We start from the raw sequence: 13,810 nt of genomic DNA, 5'->3' as shown, positions 1-13,810 counted from the left end.
TTGATTCATGGCCAAACCACGCTCCCCAGCTAGGAGGAGGGAATACATGAATACAAGGTTTTTCCAGCACAGGCTATTACACTCTGAGTCTAATGAGAAAAGAAAACGTACTATTAAGAAACGGAAGAAATACTAGAGCGGGATTCAAATTCCTATTATAGGACAAACTCTGGGAACCAAGTCTTGATATTCTGTGCAAATTTTCACCACTTGAGCACTAATCTCACAGAGAGCAGATACAGGAGTGAGACAGAACAACCGTGAAGCTTGGGGAATAAATCTGGAGATTCATTTTAGGCAGGCGACTAGATCTGCTGACCCTTCAATGCACATGCATGCTCAGCTCAGCAGACCGTCCATGTATACTGAACAAGGAGAGGGGTGAAAGCCTGTGCTAGACTCCTCTCCCGCTATACATGATCCGTGAAGAAGGAGAAAAGGGAACCTCTATGGTCGGCGCTGTCAGCAGGAGTCAGATACCAGGTGAGTATTGGTAAAAGCAGATAATCATTTTTATTTCCAGTCGACACGTTTCAAGGGCGGAGCGGGGAGGGAACGGGGGCAGACAGGGGCATATTTTGCATAATCTTTTATGCAAACCGTGCAAGAGAGGTATGCAGAGATTGTAAATGATCAAAATACATCTGTGCCCACCTATCCAGCGCCAAGGAGGTCTCAGTTTAGGCAGGTCTTACTCTAAACCTCCCTATGCATTTATGTTCAGGAACGCAGATTCTGCACATATAGTGTGCTGCTCCTAGTTACCTCTGTGTGCATCAGCAGCCAATGAGAGGAGGACCACACACAACTATATGTACCACCTGAATCAAGGTCGTCTATTAGATAGGTGGGGCAAAAGTGCACATGAATGCTACTCCCAGGATAGAAGCGAATGCACACCTGAAGGTGCCACTCCTTCAAGACAAATCAAAAAAATAACGGAAAAAAGATACAAAACATCCTGCACGATATGATAGTATATCTTAAGTGTTACATAAAATTATAGGACTTACTGTCTTGATTTGAAAAAAATAAGTTAAAAAGCAATGGTTCAGACAAATCTGCAGTATACATCCTGCATTATGCAATGTCAGGCACTTCTAAGGAACACTAAATGTAGAAAAAAATACAAAAACATTCAATTAAGTATTTCCTCCTTTAAAGTGGTTTTCCGAGTCTTAAATACTGATGACCTATCTTCTGGATAGGTCATCAGTATCTGATTAGTGGGGGCCCGACACCCAGGACCCCTGCCGATAAGCTGTTCGAGAAGGCACCGGTGCTCACAGTAGCACTGCAGCCTTCTTGCTGCTTTCCCTAGGCTGAGTGATGACACATTCATCCGCCACATGGCCTCGGCGTTGATCAGCCCCATAGAAGTGAATAGGCCTAAGCTGTGATACCGATACAATGTATAGTGCTGTGCCGTTGAGTGTCAGACTCCTGAGGATAGGTCATCAGTATTTAAATATCGGAAAACCCTTTTAATAACTTTTTCTCCTTTGATCCCACCCTGTCTAATCCAACTGTATGGCAATTGGCTACTGCTGGAGCTCTCCCACCACTGCTCTGTTTGAATGAGGAGACCAGGAACGCCTCTTGAGCAAGTCGCCATGCCAATCAGCTGTCAACCAGACGAAAATAGATAGGTATTACAAGGATGTTTGTCAAAAGAAAAACCACCAGATGTCTTTGTAGTGTAAAGAAGCACTGTATATTATCTCCTCACCAGGAGATGTGCTACGGCAGGCAGAACTTTGGGAAGCAGCTCTATCTGCGGAATATCGTCTGCGAGATCCCTGGATTGTTCAAAAAATATAAAAAAATATAACAAGCAGAACGACTAGGCACTACTTCAAAACTGTTAAATACAAAATTGTACAACGCTTTTGGAGATGTTCCCTCTCCTTTATGAGAAAGCAAGTCCCTGAAACACATTGTAAAATGGTATAAATTGTATAAAAAAAACATCTTTTAACAGCTTTAGGCTACTTTCACATTAGCGTTTTCGATTCCGCTATTGAGATCAGTCATAGGATCTCAATAACGGAAGAAAACGCTTCAGTTTTGTCCCCATTCATTGTCAATGGGGACAAAACTGAAATGAACGAAATGGAGTGCACCAAAATGCATTCCGTTCCGTTTGGCTGCTCTCCTATCGCGGACAGAATAAGGCTGTAAGCAGCGTAGCAAGACAGATCCGTCCTGACACAATGCAAGTCAATGGGAACGGGTCCATTTTCTCTGACAATAGAAAATGGATCCGTCCCCTATTGACTTTGAATGGTGCTCATGACGGATCCTTCATGGCTATAGAAGACATAATACAACTGGATCTGTTCCTGATGGATGCATGCGGTTGTATTATGGTAACGGAAGCGTTTTTACAGATCCATGAAGGATCTGCAAAAAACGCTAATGTGAAAGTAGCCTTAAAGTGGCAGCGCCCAGTCATCCTGCTTTTTATATTTTTTGTTGGAAACATGCAGAACATCTTTCAGACTGACTCATCACGGTGGGTCAGTTTTTCTTCTGTTTAAATGCATCATTCATTTCTACATTTAGGGCTCCTCAAAGGTAATGCTTAGGACATCGTTTGGCAAGCATTATTTACCACACACCTGAAATTCTTCCAGACAGGCCTTCATATGTTGACTGCTGTTTAGGTTGGTAATGTTCTCACTCATCTGTGAAATGGAACTACTGGACCATCCATCAATTTCATCATTGATGCTCAAAACATCTTCCCATAAGGACAGGCTCACACTTAGTCTTTCCAGGTTTTCATCTATCCTCTCCAGCACCTGTTAAAACCATTGCCAACGTCATCAAATGTTAGATCCCTGCATACATTTTTTGGCCATTTATGGGGATAGGGGATCACAAACCGATTGCTGGGGATCGGAGGTGCTGGTTCTGATGCAGCAGAAGGACAAGCATGTGCCTTGCTGCTCCACTCATTCTCTATGGGCCTGCCTGAGCAGTCCCCATAGTGAATGAACTGAGCAGCAGGGAGCGTGCTCACCTGCTGGTCCATCAGGGTGGGAAAATGAGACCCTTGTTGTCGGGATCAGTAGAGGGTTCCAATCAGTTAGGTAATAACTTTCATACTTGGCACAATCCCTTTAGTGATAACTTTCGCTGTCAGGGAGCCATGCCAGCCTAATCATTAGCTCATCTGTGCTGATATAACTCATGCCTTTTCCATGGCCACTTGTGATTATTGCAGTATTATATGTACAGTACTATTATGTGTTACTATTTTTCAATTACATTTTATAGGACATTATACAACAAGGCGCACTAATAGAAGGGCGTCAGTACAGGGCCACTTCACACACTACTCATTTTGTATATGAAGATTTACAACTATAAGTTATATTATAGCTAATTGTAAAGTAAAAAAACAACCTCTTGAACAGTAGTCTTACATCTTTATATAACCCTCTGAGTATAAAGGAATGCTGGATTATGCATGTCTATTCAGTATGCCTTAAATAAAGTCATTCTTAAAAAAGTGGTCCAGTTTTAGAAAAACATAGCTGTTGTCTTCCAAAACCAGTGCCACGCCTGACCACAGGTTGCACTTCAATGGAGCTAGAGCTGCAGCACTAGAAACAACCAAAGAACACAACATTCAGCCGCTGTGCAGAGAGCACATGAAACCAGTCGCCCCTGTATTAATATTGCTGGCCACATTTTAGGTCCCTTTAAAGTGAACCTTTCACATGTTAGGGGGCTACTAAACCACCAGTATGTAATTATACAGATGGGGTTTAGCTTTCTAACCATGCCCCTGTCTAAATGAAGTACTAAATGTACACATGTGAAATGATGTGTGATGGCCTGTCCTTGGCTTCATTTGCACAATGCACCTGCACTCAACTCTGGATTCCTCTCTTTGTACATCTATACATCTTTTAAAGGACATCTGTCAGCAGATTTGTACATGTGATCCTGGCTGACCTGTGACATGTGCACTTGGCAGCTGAAGGCATCTGTGTTGGTCCCATGTTCATATGTGCCTGCATTGCTGAGAAATATGTTTTAATATATGCAAATCAGCCTCTAGGAGCAATGGGGGTGTTACCATTACACCTAGAGGCTCTGCTCTCTCTGCAACTGCTGCGCCCTCTGCACTTTGATTGACAGGACCAGTGAAAACTTCATCACACCTGGTACTGTCAAAGTATGGCCGTTACACTTTGCGGCTCAGCCATCTCTGCAACTGCCACCCCCCCGTTGCAAATATAGCATATAAACATCATTTTTCTCAGCAATGAGGGCACATATATGAACATGGGACCAACGAAGATGTCTTCATGGTCAAAAACACACGCAACAGGCCAGTCGGTTTCATAGGTGCAAATCTGCTGACAGATGCCCTTTGATACCCAATGTTGAAGGGTTGGAAAGCTAAACCCCACCTGTACTACAACATGCTGGTGGTTTAGTGACCGGTTCCATTAATGCACTACAAACATCAGCTCTATAAATCCAGACCCGGTTTCTATGAGGTCCTTACATAGCCAAGCATACTACTGAAGATCTTTTTTTTCCCTTTTTTTTTATTTGCTAATGCTAAAACTCCAAGCAAAGCAAAACCAGATGCAATTTGCCTTATTAGACCAAAGACAATTATTTCTTTAACCACACATCCATACACAGAATAAATAAAAGAAAATATGACACAGATAAATAACACAAGCGAGTGTATATAAATCATTTAGCACATGATAACTGCATCTTACGTCAAGCCATTGATCCACGTAGTAGTCCATATCTTTCTTCACTGGCCTTGAATCGCAACCATTAATTCGTTTCAGCTCAACCAGCAAGTGTTTCCCTTTATTGGTGAAGTCATCCAGTTCTCTCTGGTTTTCATTCAGTTCGTTCTTGGCTGATTCGTGCTTGAAAAACCATGGAAGTGAAATTAGTAAATCACAATGATGGCATTAAAGGGGTTATCCCATGACTAATGTAAAAAATTTAAATCAGACATTATATAGTACATGACAATCTCTTTCTTACAAAGCTAGAACCAGCCCTGTACCTCGCATGGATCCAGAGATCTCCCCATTCATTGCTCTGATTTATATCAAGCCAGAGATATAGGGAAAAAAGAAGAGGGGATTAGTCGCAGACTCCTTGGTGTCTAGAGAGTCTGGGATATCCAGGCAGGGCGCCAAAGGGAACGGACCGTGGTGATATGATGTATCTAGGGTCCAAAATATATTTCGGGTGAATACTTGTTGATTTTTATTTTTTTAAAATTATTATTATTATTTTTTTAAATATATGTTTATTAATATATTTTTATTAATATATTTTTATATTTTTTTGTGTCGGATGTTGAAGGCTGCCACAGGTGTAATGTCCAGATAGAATTAATCTAAAGTGGACATGATCCTGATGAAGGGGATCCTTGGTGACCCCGAAACGCGTTGAGCCTACCTTTACCTTTACCCTACCCTGTGCTAATAAAAAGGAAATTTACCAGACGTTCCAGCTGTGACTGCCGTTTATTTCCAGACGATCTTTTAGGCGACCCAGGCGCAGGAGGAAGCAGAGTGGGTGTTATGTGCTTTATCCCACCCTGCCCCTCCTGGGTGAAGTGAGTTTTTTTACTTGAAAATTTCCATTCGAAAACTGCATTTTAGAAAATTCTTTTTCAAAGAGAATACCTTGATTGAAAAATGTATTTTGTTCCCACGGGGGCATTTTTAATGTACCATTTTTTGTACCATTTTTAATATAATATAATATACCATTTTCAATATACCATCACTATTAATCCTAAAAATAACCCTGCTGGGTTGCACAAGCATCTGGGATTTTTCAATAGTGAATGAGACGACCGCTTGTTTTAGCACTCAACTACCCCCTGTTTGACCATTCTAAAATAAGCAGCTGACTACCTCTGAGGGTTTTGGCGCCGTATACAGGTTTCTTTTTTCCTTGTTTTTCCTTCTTATATCAAGCCGACAGCTCAAGGGAATGTGTCTATTCTGCTACAGCTCAGGGGGCGTGTCCATGCTCTGCCTATCACAGCTTAGGAAGCAGTTGAAGGATGAAATTGAGCATGTGCGGCCATCTTAGTGAGGAGGACAAAGAAATAAGAAAAAACCAAACAGCAGGTGGTGCTGTACAGATACATTTTATTGAATAACTTAGTAGCTATGCAAAATTTTTAATTATATGCAATTACAAAAGTATTCAGATCCAGGGGCTGGTTTGAAAACTGTAGATTATTTTTCATGGGACAACCCCTTTAAGGTGAGGAACTACAGATTTGCCCCTTACCTCGTCTCTCTAAAATATTCAACCATTAACATGAACCACTTTATTACCACATGCAGTAAAGGTTTTCTCAACAAAGTAAATTTGTTGTTGCAGAATATGAATATCTTATTTACAGTATAAACACTAAGGCCAGGTCATAAGAGGCACACGCAACCCTTTAAGATGACTGTTAAGACCATGTTCGGCTGCAGTGATAAAGATGACCAGATACAGTCAGGTCCATAAATATTGGGACATCTACACAATTCTAACATTTTTGGCTCTATACACCACCACAATGGATTTGAAATGAAACTACCAAGATGTGATTTAACTGCAGACTGTCAGCTTTAATTTGAGGGTATTTACATCCAAATCGGGTGAACGGTGTAGGAATTACAACAGTTTGCATATGTGCCTCCCACTTGTTAAGGGACCAAAAGTAATGGGACAGAATAATAATCATAAATCAAACTTTCACTTTTTAATACCTGGTTGCAAATCCTTTGCAGTCAATTACAGCCTGAAGTCTGGAACGCATAGACATCACCAGATGCTGGGTTTCATCCCTGGTGTCTTCAGTTCCTGCTTGTTCTTGGGGCATTTTCCCTTCAGTTTTGTCTTCAGCAAGTGAAATGCATGCTCAATCAGATTCAGGTGAGGTGATTGACTTGGCCATTGCATAACATTCCACTTCTTTCCCTTAAAAAACTCTTTGGTTGCTTTTGCAGTATGCTTTGGGTCATTGTCCATCTGCACTGTTAAGCGCCGTCCAATGAGTTCTGAAGCATTTGGCTGAATATGAGCAGATATTGCCGGAAACACTTCAGAATTCATCCTGCTGCTTTTGTCAACAGTCACATCATCAATATATACAAGAGAACCAGCCATACATGCCCACTCCGTCACACTACCACCACCATGCTTCACTGATGAGGTTGTATGCTTAGGATCATGGGCAGTTCCTTTGCTTCTCCATACTCTTCTCTTCCAATCACTCTGGTACAAGTTGATCTTGGTCTCATCTGTCCATGGGATGTTGTTCCAGAACTGTGAAGGCTTTTTTAGATGTTGTTTGGCAAACTCTAATCTGACCTTCCTGTTTTTGAGGCTCACCAATGGTTTACATCTTGTGGTGAACCCTCTGTATTCACTCTGGTGAAGTCTTCTCTTGGGTGTTGACTTTGACACACATACACCTACCTCCTGGAGAGTGTTCTTGATCTGGCCAACTGTTGTGAAGGGTTTTCTTCAGCAGGGAAAGAATTCTTCGGTCATCCACCACAGTGGTTTTCCGTGGTCTTCTGGGTCTTTTGGTGTTGCTGAGCTCACCGATGCATTCCTTCTTTTTAAGAATGCTCCAAACAGTTGTTTTGGCCACACCTAATGTTTTTGCTATCTCTCTGATGGGTTTGTTTTTTCAGCCTAATGATGGCTTGTCACTGATAGTGACAGCTCTTTGGATCTCATCTTGAGAGTTGACAGCAACAGATTCCAAATGCAAATAACACACTTGAAATGAACTCTGGACATTTTATCTGCTCATTGTAATTGGGATAATGAGGGAATAACACACACCTGGCCATGGAACAGCTGAGAAGCCAATTGTCCCATTACTTTTGGTTCCTTAACAAGTGGGAGGCACATATGCAAACTGTTGTAATTCCTACACTGTTCAACTGATTTGGATGTATATACCCTCAAATTAAAGCTGACAGTCTGCAGTTAAAGCACATCTTGTTTGTTTCATTTCAAATCCATTGTGGTGGTGTATAGAGCCAAAAATGTTAGATTTGTGTCGATGTCCCAATATTTATGGACCTGACTGTATGTAGTATCACAGAGGGTGCTAGTAGTGGTCAACTTTCAAAATCGCCACCCGTACTAAATCGTTGTTAAAAATGGCTGCAGTGCTTAGGTGACTGCCATGGAGACAACCACAACTGAAATGTAAGCGGCTTTTTTCAACAGCCCTTACTATGAACTTTACACTTACAAGAGTTCTACCACAAGTTCAGTGGCTGTTTAATTTGGTCTTTTTGAGTTCCCTCTGTAACAAAATATATTGCAGTAGATTTCCCATCTTTATCTTTTCTTAAGTAAGAGCTTTGACTTTTCCTCCTAAGTACTCTATTCTATTCTATTTCCATCTTTTTTCTGTTTGTGACACCTACCTTTGCTATACTACGTCGGATGTCTTCCTGGTCTTTTAAAGTGGACTTAATTGTTATCATGTTTTCCGCATTCTCTATAAGTCTGGTAATAGAAGACCTTAGATGCTCATACTCTTTCATCAGATTGATAAGAAGCAAGCACTGTTCTTGACTATAATAAATGAGAAAAATGATTAGAAATCAAGGTCAACACAGGCAATTATCAAAGTCTTTTTCACTAAGAATGCACGATTTTGCTAATGCGCAGTGGTTTATATTATTTATTATTAAAGCACCATTCATTCCATAGCGCTGTACATACGAAAAGGTTTATACATACATAATACAGACGATTGCACTATACATGAACAAGACGAGTTACAAACTGGTACAGAAGGAGAGAGGGCCCTGCCCGTGAGGGCTTAAAATCTACATCGTATGGGAGAAGGACACAGTAGGAGAGGGTAAAGTTGGTCATGGCGGTACAGAGGCAGCAGTTGTAGGCTTGTCTGAAGAGGTGGGTTTTTAGGTTTTGAAGGATTCCACTGTAGGCGAGAGTCTGATATGTTGGGGTAGCGAGTTCCAGAGGAAGGGGGATGCACGGGAGAAATCTTGGAGGAGATTGTGGGAAGAGGTGATAAGAGGAGAGGAGAGAAGGAGGTCTTGTTAGGATCGGAGATTGCGTGTGGGAATGTATCGGGAAAGTAGCTCAGAGATGTAGGGAGGGGACAGGTTGTGGACAGCTTTGTATGTATTTGTTAGTATTTTGAACTGAATTCGGTGGGCAATAGGGGGCCAGCAGAGATTCGCTGAGGGTAGAGGCAGAGGAGTAACAGGGTGAGAGGTGGATTAGTCGGGCAGCAGAGTTGAGGATATAATGGAGGGGTACGAGAGTGCAAGATAGAAGGCCACAGAGGAGAATTTTGCATTCGTCTAGGCGGGAGATGAAGAGGTCATGTACAAGCATTTTTTGCAGACTCAAAGTTGAGGAATATGCAGATGCAGGAGATGTTTTTGATTTGGAGGTGGCAGGTGGTGGAAAGGGCTAGGATATGCGGTCGGAAGGAGAGGGCAGAATCCAAGGTCACTCCAAGGCAGCAGACTTGGTTAACTGGGAAGAGTGTGCAGCCATTGATTCTGATAGATAGGTCTGTTGGGGAAGTTGAGCAAGATGAGGGAAAGATGATGAATTCTGTTTTATCCATGTTAAGTTTTAGAAAGCGAGAGGAGAAGAAGGAGTATATGGAAGATTGGCATTGGGATTCTGGATAGTAAGGCAGTGATGTCTGGACCAGAGAAGTAGATTTGTGTGTCGTCAGCATAAAAGTGATACTGAAAGCCATGGGACTCTATGAGCTGTCCCAGGCTGAAAGTGTAGATAGAGAAGAGCAGGGGTCCTAAGACAGAGCCTTGCGGGACACCGACAGAGAGGGAATGAGACGAGGAGGTGGTGTGAGAGTGGGAGACGCTAAATGTCCGGTCTGTGAGGTATGATGTGATTCAATAGAGGGCCAGGTCAGTGATGCCAAGAAATGAGAGAGTTTGTGCCTGCCTGTTTTTTTGGTTTTGGCTGTCAGTAGGTCATTGGTGACTTTGGTAAGGGCAGTCTCAGTTGAGTGGGGGGGTCCAAAGCCAGATTGTAGCCGGTCAAAGAGGGAGGAGAGGTGAGAGGACAGTTCAGAATAGACATGTTGCTCAAGTAGCTTTAAGGCATATGGAAGAAGTGATATGGGGCGATAATGGGGCGATAACTGGACAAAGAAGATGGGTCAAGTGAAAGCTTTTTGAGGATGGGTGTAATGGTAGCATGTTTAAAACCAGAGGGAAAGACAGCAGAGATTAATGATAGGTTGAAGAGATGAGTTAGGGCTGGGATAAACACTGTGGTGAGGTTAGGGATGAGGTTGGATGGACAAAGAAGATGGGTCAAGTGAAAGCTTTTTGAGGATGGGTGTAATGGTAGCATGTTTAAAACCAGAGGGAAAGACAGCAGAGATTAATGATAGGTTGAAGAGATGAGTTAGGGCTGGGATAAACACTGTGGTGAGGTTAGGGATGAGGTTGGATGGAATTGGGTCAAGTGCGCAGGTGGTGAGATGTGATCTGGAGAGTAGAGTGGAAAGTTTTTCTTCTGTAATGGTGGAGAAGTGGGTTTTGGAAGAAGAGGACTGAGCAGTTGTGTGGAGGATCTGTGGGGACTGTGCACTGAAGCTTTCTCTGATGTTGACTATCTTTTGTTTGAAGTATGTGGCAAAGTCCTCAGCTGATATGAGACTGTGGGGGAGCTGGGAGACCGAGAAGGGAGTTAAAAGTGTTAAAAAGTTGTTTAGGGCTGTGGGACAGGGAAGATATGAGGGATGAGAAGTAGGCCTGTTTTGCATCAGTGAGTGAGGATTTGAAAATGAGGACGGATTGTTTGTATGTGGTGAAGTGATCCTTATAATGGGACTTCTTTAATCGCCGCTCAGCAGCCGTGGAAGCTCGTCTGAGTTGTTTGGTCAGGTTGGTGTGCCATGGTTGTCTGTTGATTTTTCGGGTTTTGTTGTGTGTGAGGGGGCAACAATGTCCAGAGCTGTACTTATTGTGGTGTTATACAGGGTGGTGGCAGTATCTGGGTCTTAGAGGGAACAAATGGTAGAGAGTGGCAGAAGAGAGTCAGAAAGCAAGTGAAAGTCGAGATGTTTGAGGTTCCTTCGGGGGGGTGTTAGTGTGTGGACCGGGGGAGCAGCAGAAGAGACCAGTGAAGAGAAGGTGAGTAGGTTGTGGTTGGATAGGGGGAAAGGCAAATTAGAAAGGTTAGATAGGGAGCAGAGGCGGGTAAAGATAAGATCCAGAGTGTGACCATCCCTGTGGGTGGGAGCAGAAGACCACTGTGAGAGGCTGAAGGAGAAAGAGAGTGATAGGAGTTTAGAGGCGGCTGAGTGGCAGGTGTCAATGGGGTTAATTCAAAACAAGGTCTAATACAGGTATGTAGGCATTCAAGGGAGCGAGCAGTGAGTGAGAAGGAGAGAATACTTACCTTACAATCCTCCCAGTGAAGGAGCAAAGCTAGCAAAATCATGTGTTCCTGGGGGAATGCATTCGGGGGATACTATACCTCCATATGGAGAGCGCCTAAATGACGTAAGGAGGCTTATATGCCAGGCAAAGCTCCTCTGGAATTCTGGGAAGAAGGGGATGCAGATGAGCTCTTAACAAGCTCTGCCTCTAATGCCATCAGATATAAGGCATCTATCCTATAAGTCAATGTTTGACCCTTTAAATAGGCCTTTAAACATGACTCGGATAATAAATAAGCAAGCACCTCATCTGCAGACAGCTGTTTCAGGGAGATTGCCCTTCATTAGCACCGAGCAGAGAGTACTGGCTTAACTGGGTGAGATGCATAATTTTGCTAAAACACACTGCCACCAATTACTAATTTTACACCATAAATAACGCTAGACCACTAATGATTATTAGTGACCACAGTACAGACGCCATTAGACAGGTCTGTCTTGCCCTGACAATCAAAGTGTACTGGGCACCGAGGGGCGTAGCAGAAGCGGTGAGTTATGCCAGGTCCTCGGTGCTCAAACCTCCTAATTTGCATAAAGATACAAGTAATAATGTCTCCACAATGTTGCAAGCTACAGAGAAAAGGAAGATATTGTTTTCATTAGCATGATCAACGCTACCAAGCAATATGCCTGGTTTAAAAGGATTGATTAAGTTGTCTACAGCTTTAAGCATTTGACATTTCACTGTGAGACATCAGATTGGTCGGGTCGGAGTTGAGACCCGGATCTCCTCCCCCCCCCCCCCCCCCCCGCGATTTCTCAAACAAAAGGCCAGAAAGGCTGAGCAATGATTCCCTTGGTTTCTGATCATCTTCCCTCAAAGTGCACTGTGTAGGGTGTACAGGCCCCCAAACAAAGTCTATGGTTGAGTTTATCATGAGGGGAATATATGAAGTCAGCTTCTTTTGCCCTCTGTTATGTGTGTTCATAGGTTATAATGAATGGATACTAAACTGAAGCTCATTTTAACAAATCTGTTTTAATAAAATATGCATACAATAATATGTATATAGCCCTACTGCACTCTAGTCAGTTCTAGTGAGTTCTAGATTTAAAGGGGTAGTCTCACTTCAGCAAATGGCAATTATCATGTAGAGATAGCCACTTACTAACGTATAGTGATTGTCCATATTGCCTCCTTTGCTGGCTTGAATCATTTTTCAATCTCATTATCACACTGCTAGTTTCCAGGGATTATGACCCTGCCACCAGAGAGGCCAGTGCTTTTTTCTATAGTGTGCAAGTATGGCCACTGCTGATGGTTTGCAGGGTGGTCGTAACCCCTGGATAGAAGCAGTGCATTAGTAAGTGCCTTGAATTAACTTTGTCTACATGATAAATGACGTCTGCTGAAGTGAGACAACCCCTTTAATGCTTCTTTTATATCAATGACAAGTGAAACACAGTCTAACTGGTACATTGTAGGTGTCAACTGTATTTGTTAGTGATAACTTGAAATATATGTCCTAATGAAAGGAGGAAGGGACCACGGCTTCTTATATATTTACCTTTCACTAATAAGCTTGTGTGTGTCTTCCCAAGTCATGATCAGACCATTCAGCTCTTTATCTGCCTCTGCAGCCATGGATAAATCCTTCTGGGCGATCTGCTTTGCTTTGTCCATAAGCCACTGCTTTTCATGTTGGTAAGAGTTGATTTCTTCCTCCAGTTCATTGAACATTTTTAATCTGCATTCAACAGTACAACAATGATCAGTTATTTGTAAGACTTGACGGATATTGAAGGAAATGTATCACAGGACGAACACCTACTAGTGTAAACTTATTTGGTGTGGTCACTGCACTAAATACCCACTACCCAGTGGGTAATACCTAATAAATGGTAACACCTTATAATGGAATACTGGGTGAAACGAGATTAACATTTATGATAAAAGAAAACCAAAACAGCAACTAAGGTTCTCTACCATTATAAATGATTCACAACTATTTGTAAAGACAAAGCCTACTAAGGTATCATGAAAAACAACAAATGTAGTTTAAACCGTTATATGCTTAGGTGCTCCAAATGAAATAAATATACTTTGGTGGCTCTTCGTTGCAAGTTGGAGATCCTGGTTGGTTCTAGCTGGAACCCCAAAAATAGCATGCCATAACTTAACCTGGTGCACATGTTACCGATTTGGATACACAAAAAACTGATTATTGCAAAAAACTGATTGCTTAATGTTATACCAGCCATCTGTGCCCACTGCAACCTCACTCCCCCTGGTGGGCATGGCCACCAGAACACTCACCTGGTCCCCCTGCTAGAGACCACCTTCCTGTTGCCAGCAGGCATTTCTATAGCACTCCT

The 13,810-nt window shown here is 42.4% G+C and overlaps 1 protein-coding gene across 4 annotated transcripts in view; it reads right to left on the bottom strand.

Moving 5' to 3' along the window:
* SYNE1 (spectrin repeat containing nuclear envelope protein 1) overlaps positions 1-13,810 on the bottom strand; it is a 413,129-nt gene that overhangs the window by 248,039 nt on the left and 151,280 nt on the right. For all 4 annotated transcript variants that reach the window (XM_040429494.1, XM_040429495.1, XM_040429497.1 and 1 more), the window contains exons 39-42: positions 13,003-13,182; positions 8,457-8,607; positions 4,752-4,910; positions 2,622-2,804 (exon numbers count right to left, since the gene is read on the bottom strand). In XM_040429494.1, coding sequence (XP_040285428.1) covers positions 2,622-2,804; positions 4,752-4,910; positions 8,457-8,607; positions 13,003-13,182 — 673 coding nt within the window. The remainder of the gene's footprint in view (positions 1-2,621; positions 2,805-4,751; positions 4,911-8,456; positions 8,608-13,002; positions 13,183-13,810) is intronic.

This window comes from Bufo bufo, chromosome 4 (assembly GCF_905171765.1).
Source record: "Bufo bufo chromosome 4, aBufBuf1.1, whole genome shotgun sequence".
Taxonomy (NCBI): domain Eukaryota; kingdom Metazoa; phylum Chordata; class Amphibia; order Anura; family Bufonidae; genus Bufo; species Bufo bufo.
The sequence above is the reverse complement of the archived record's forward strand: the minus strand, read 5'-3'. Positions and strand labels throughout refer to the sequence as shown.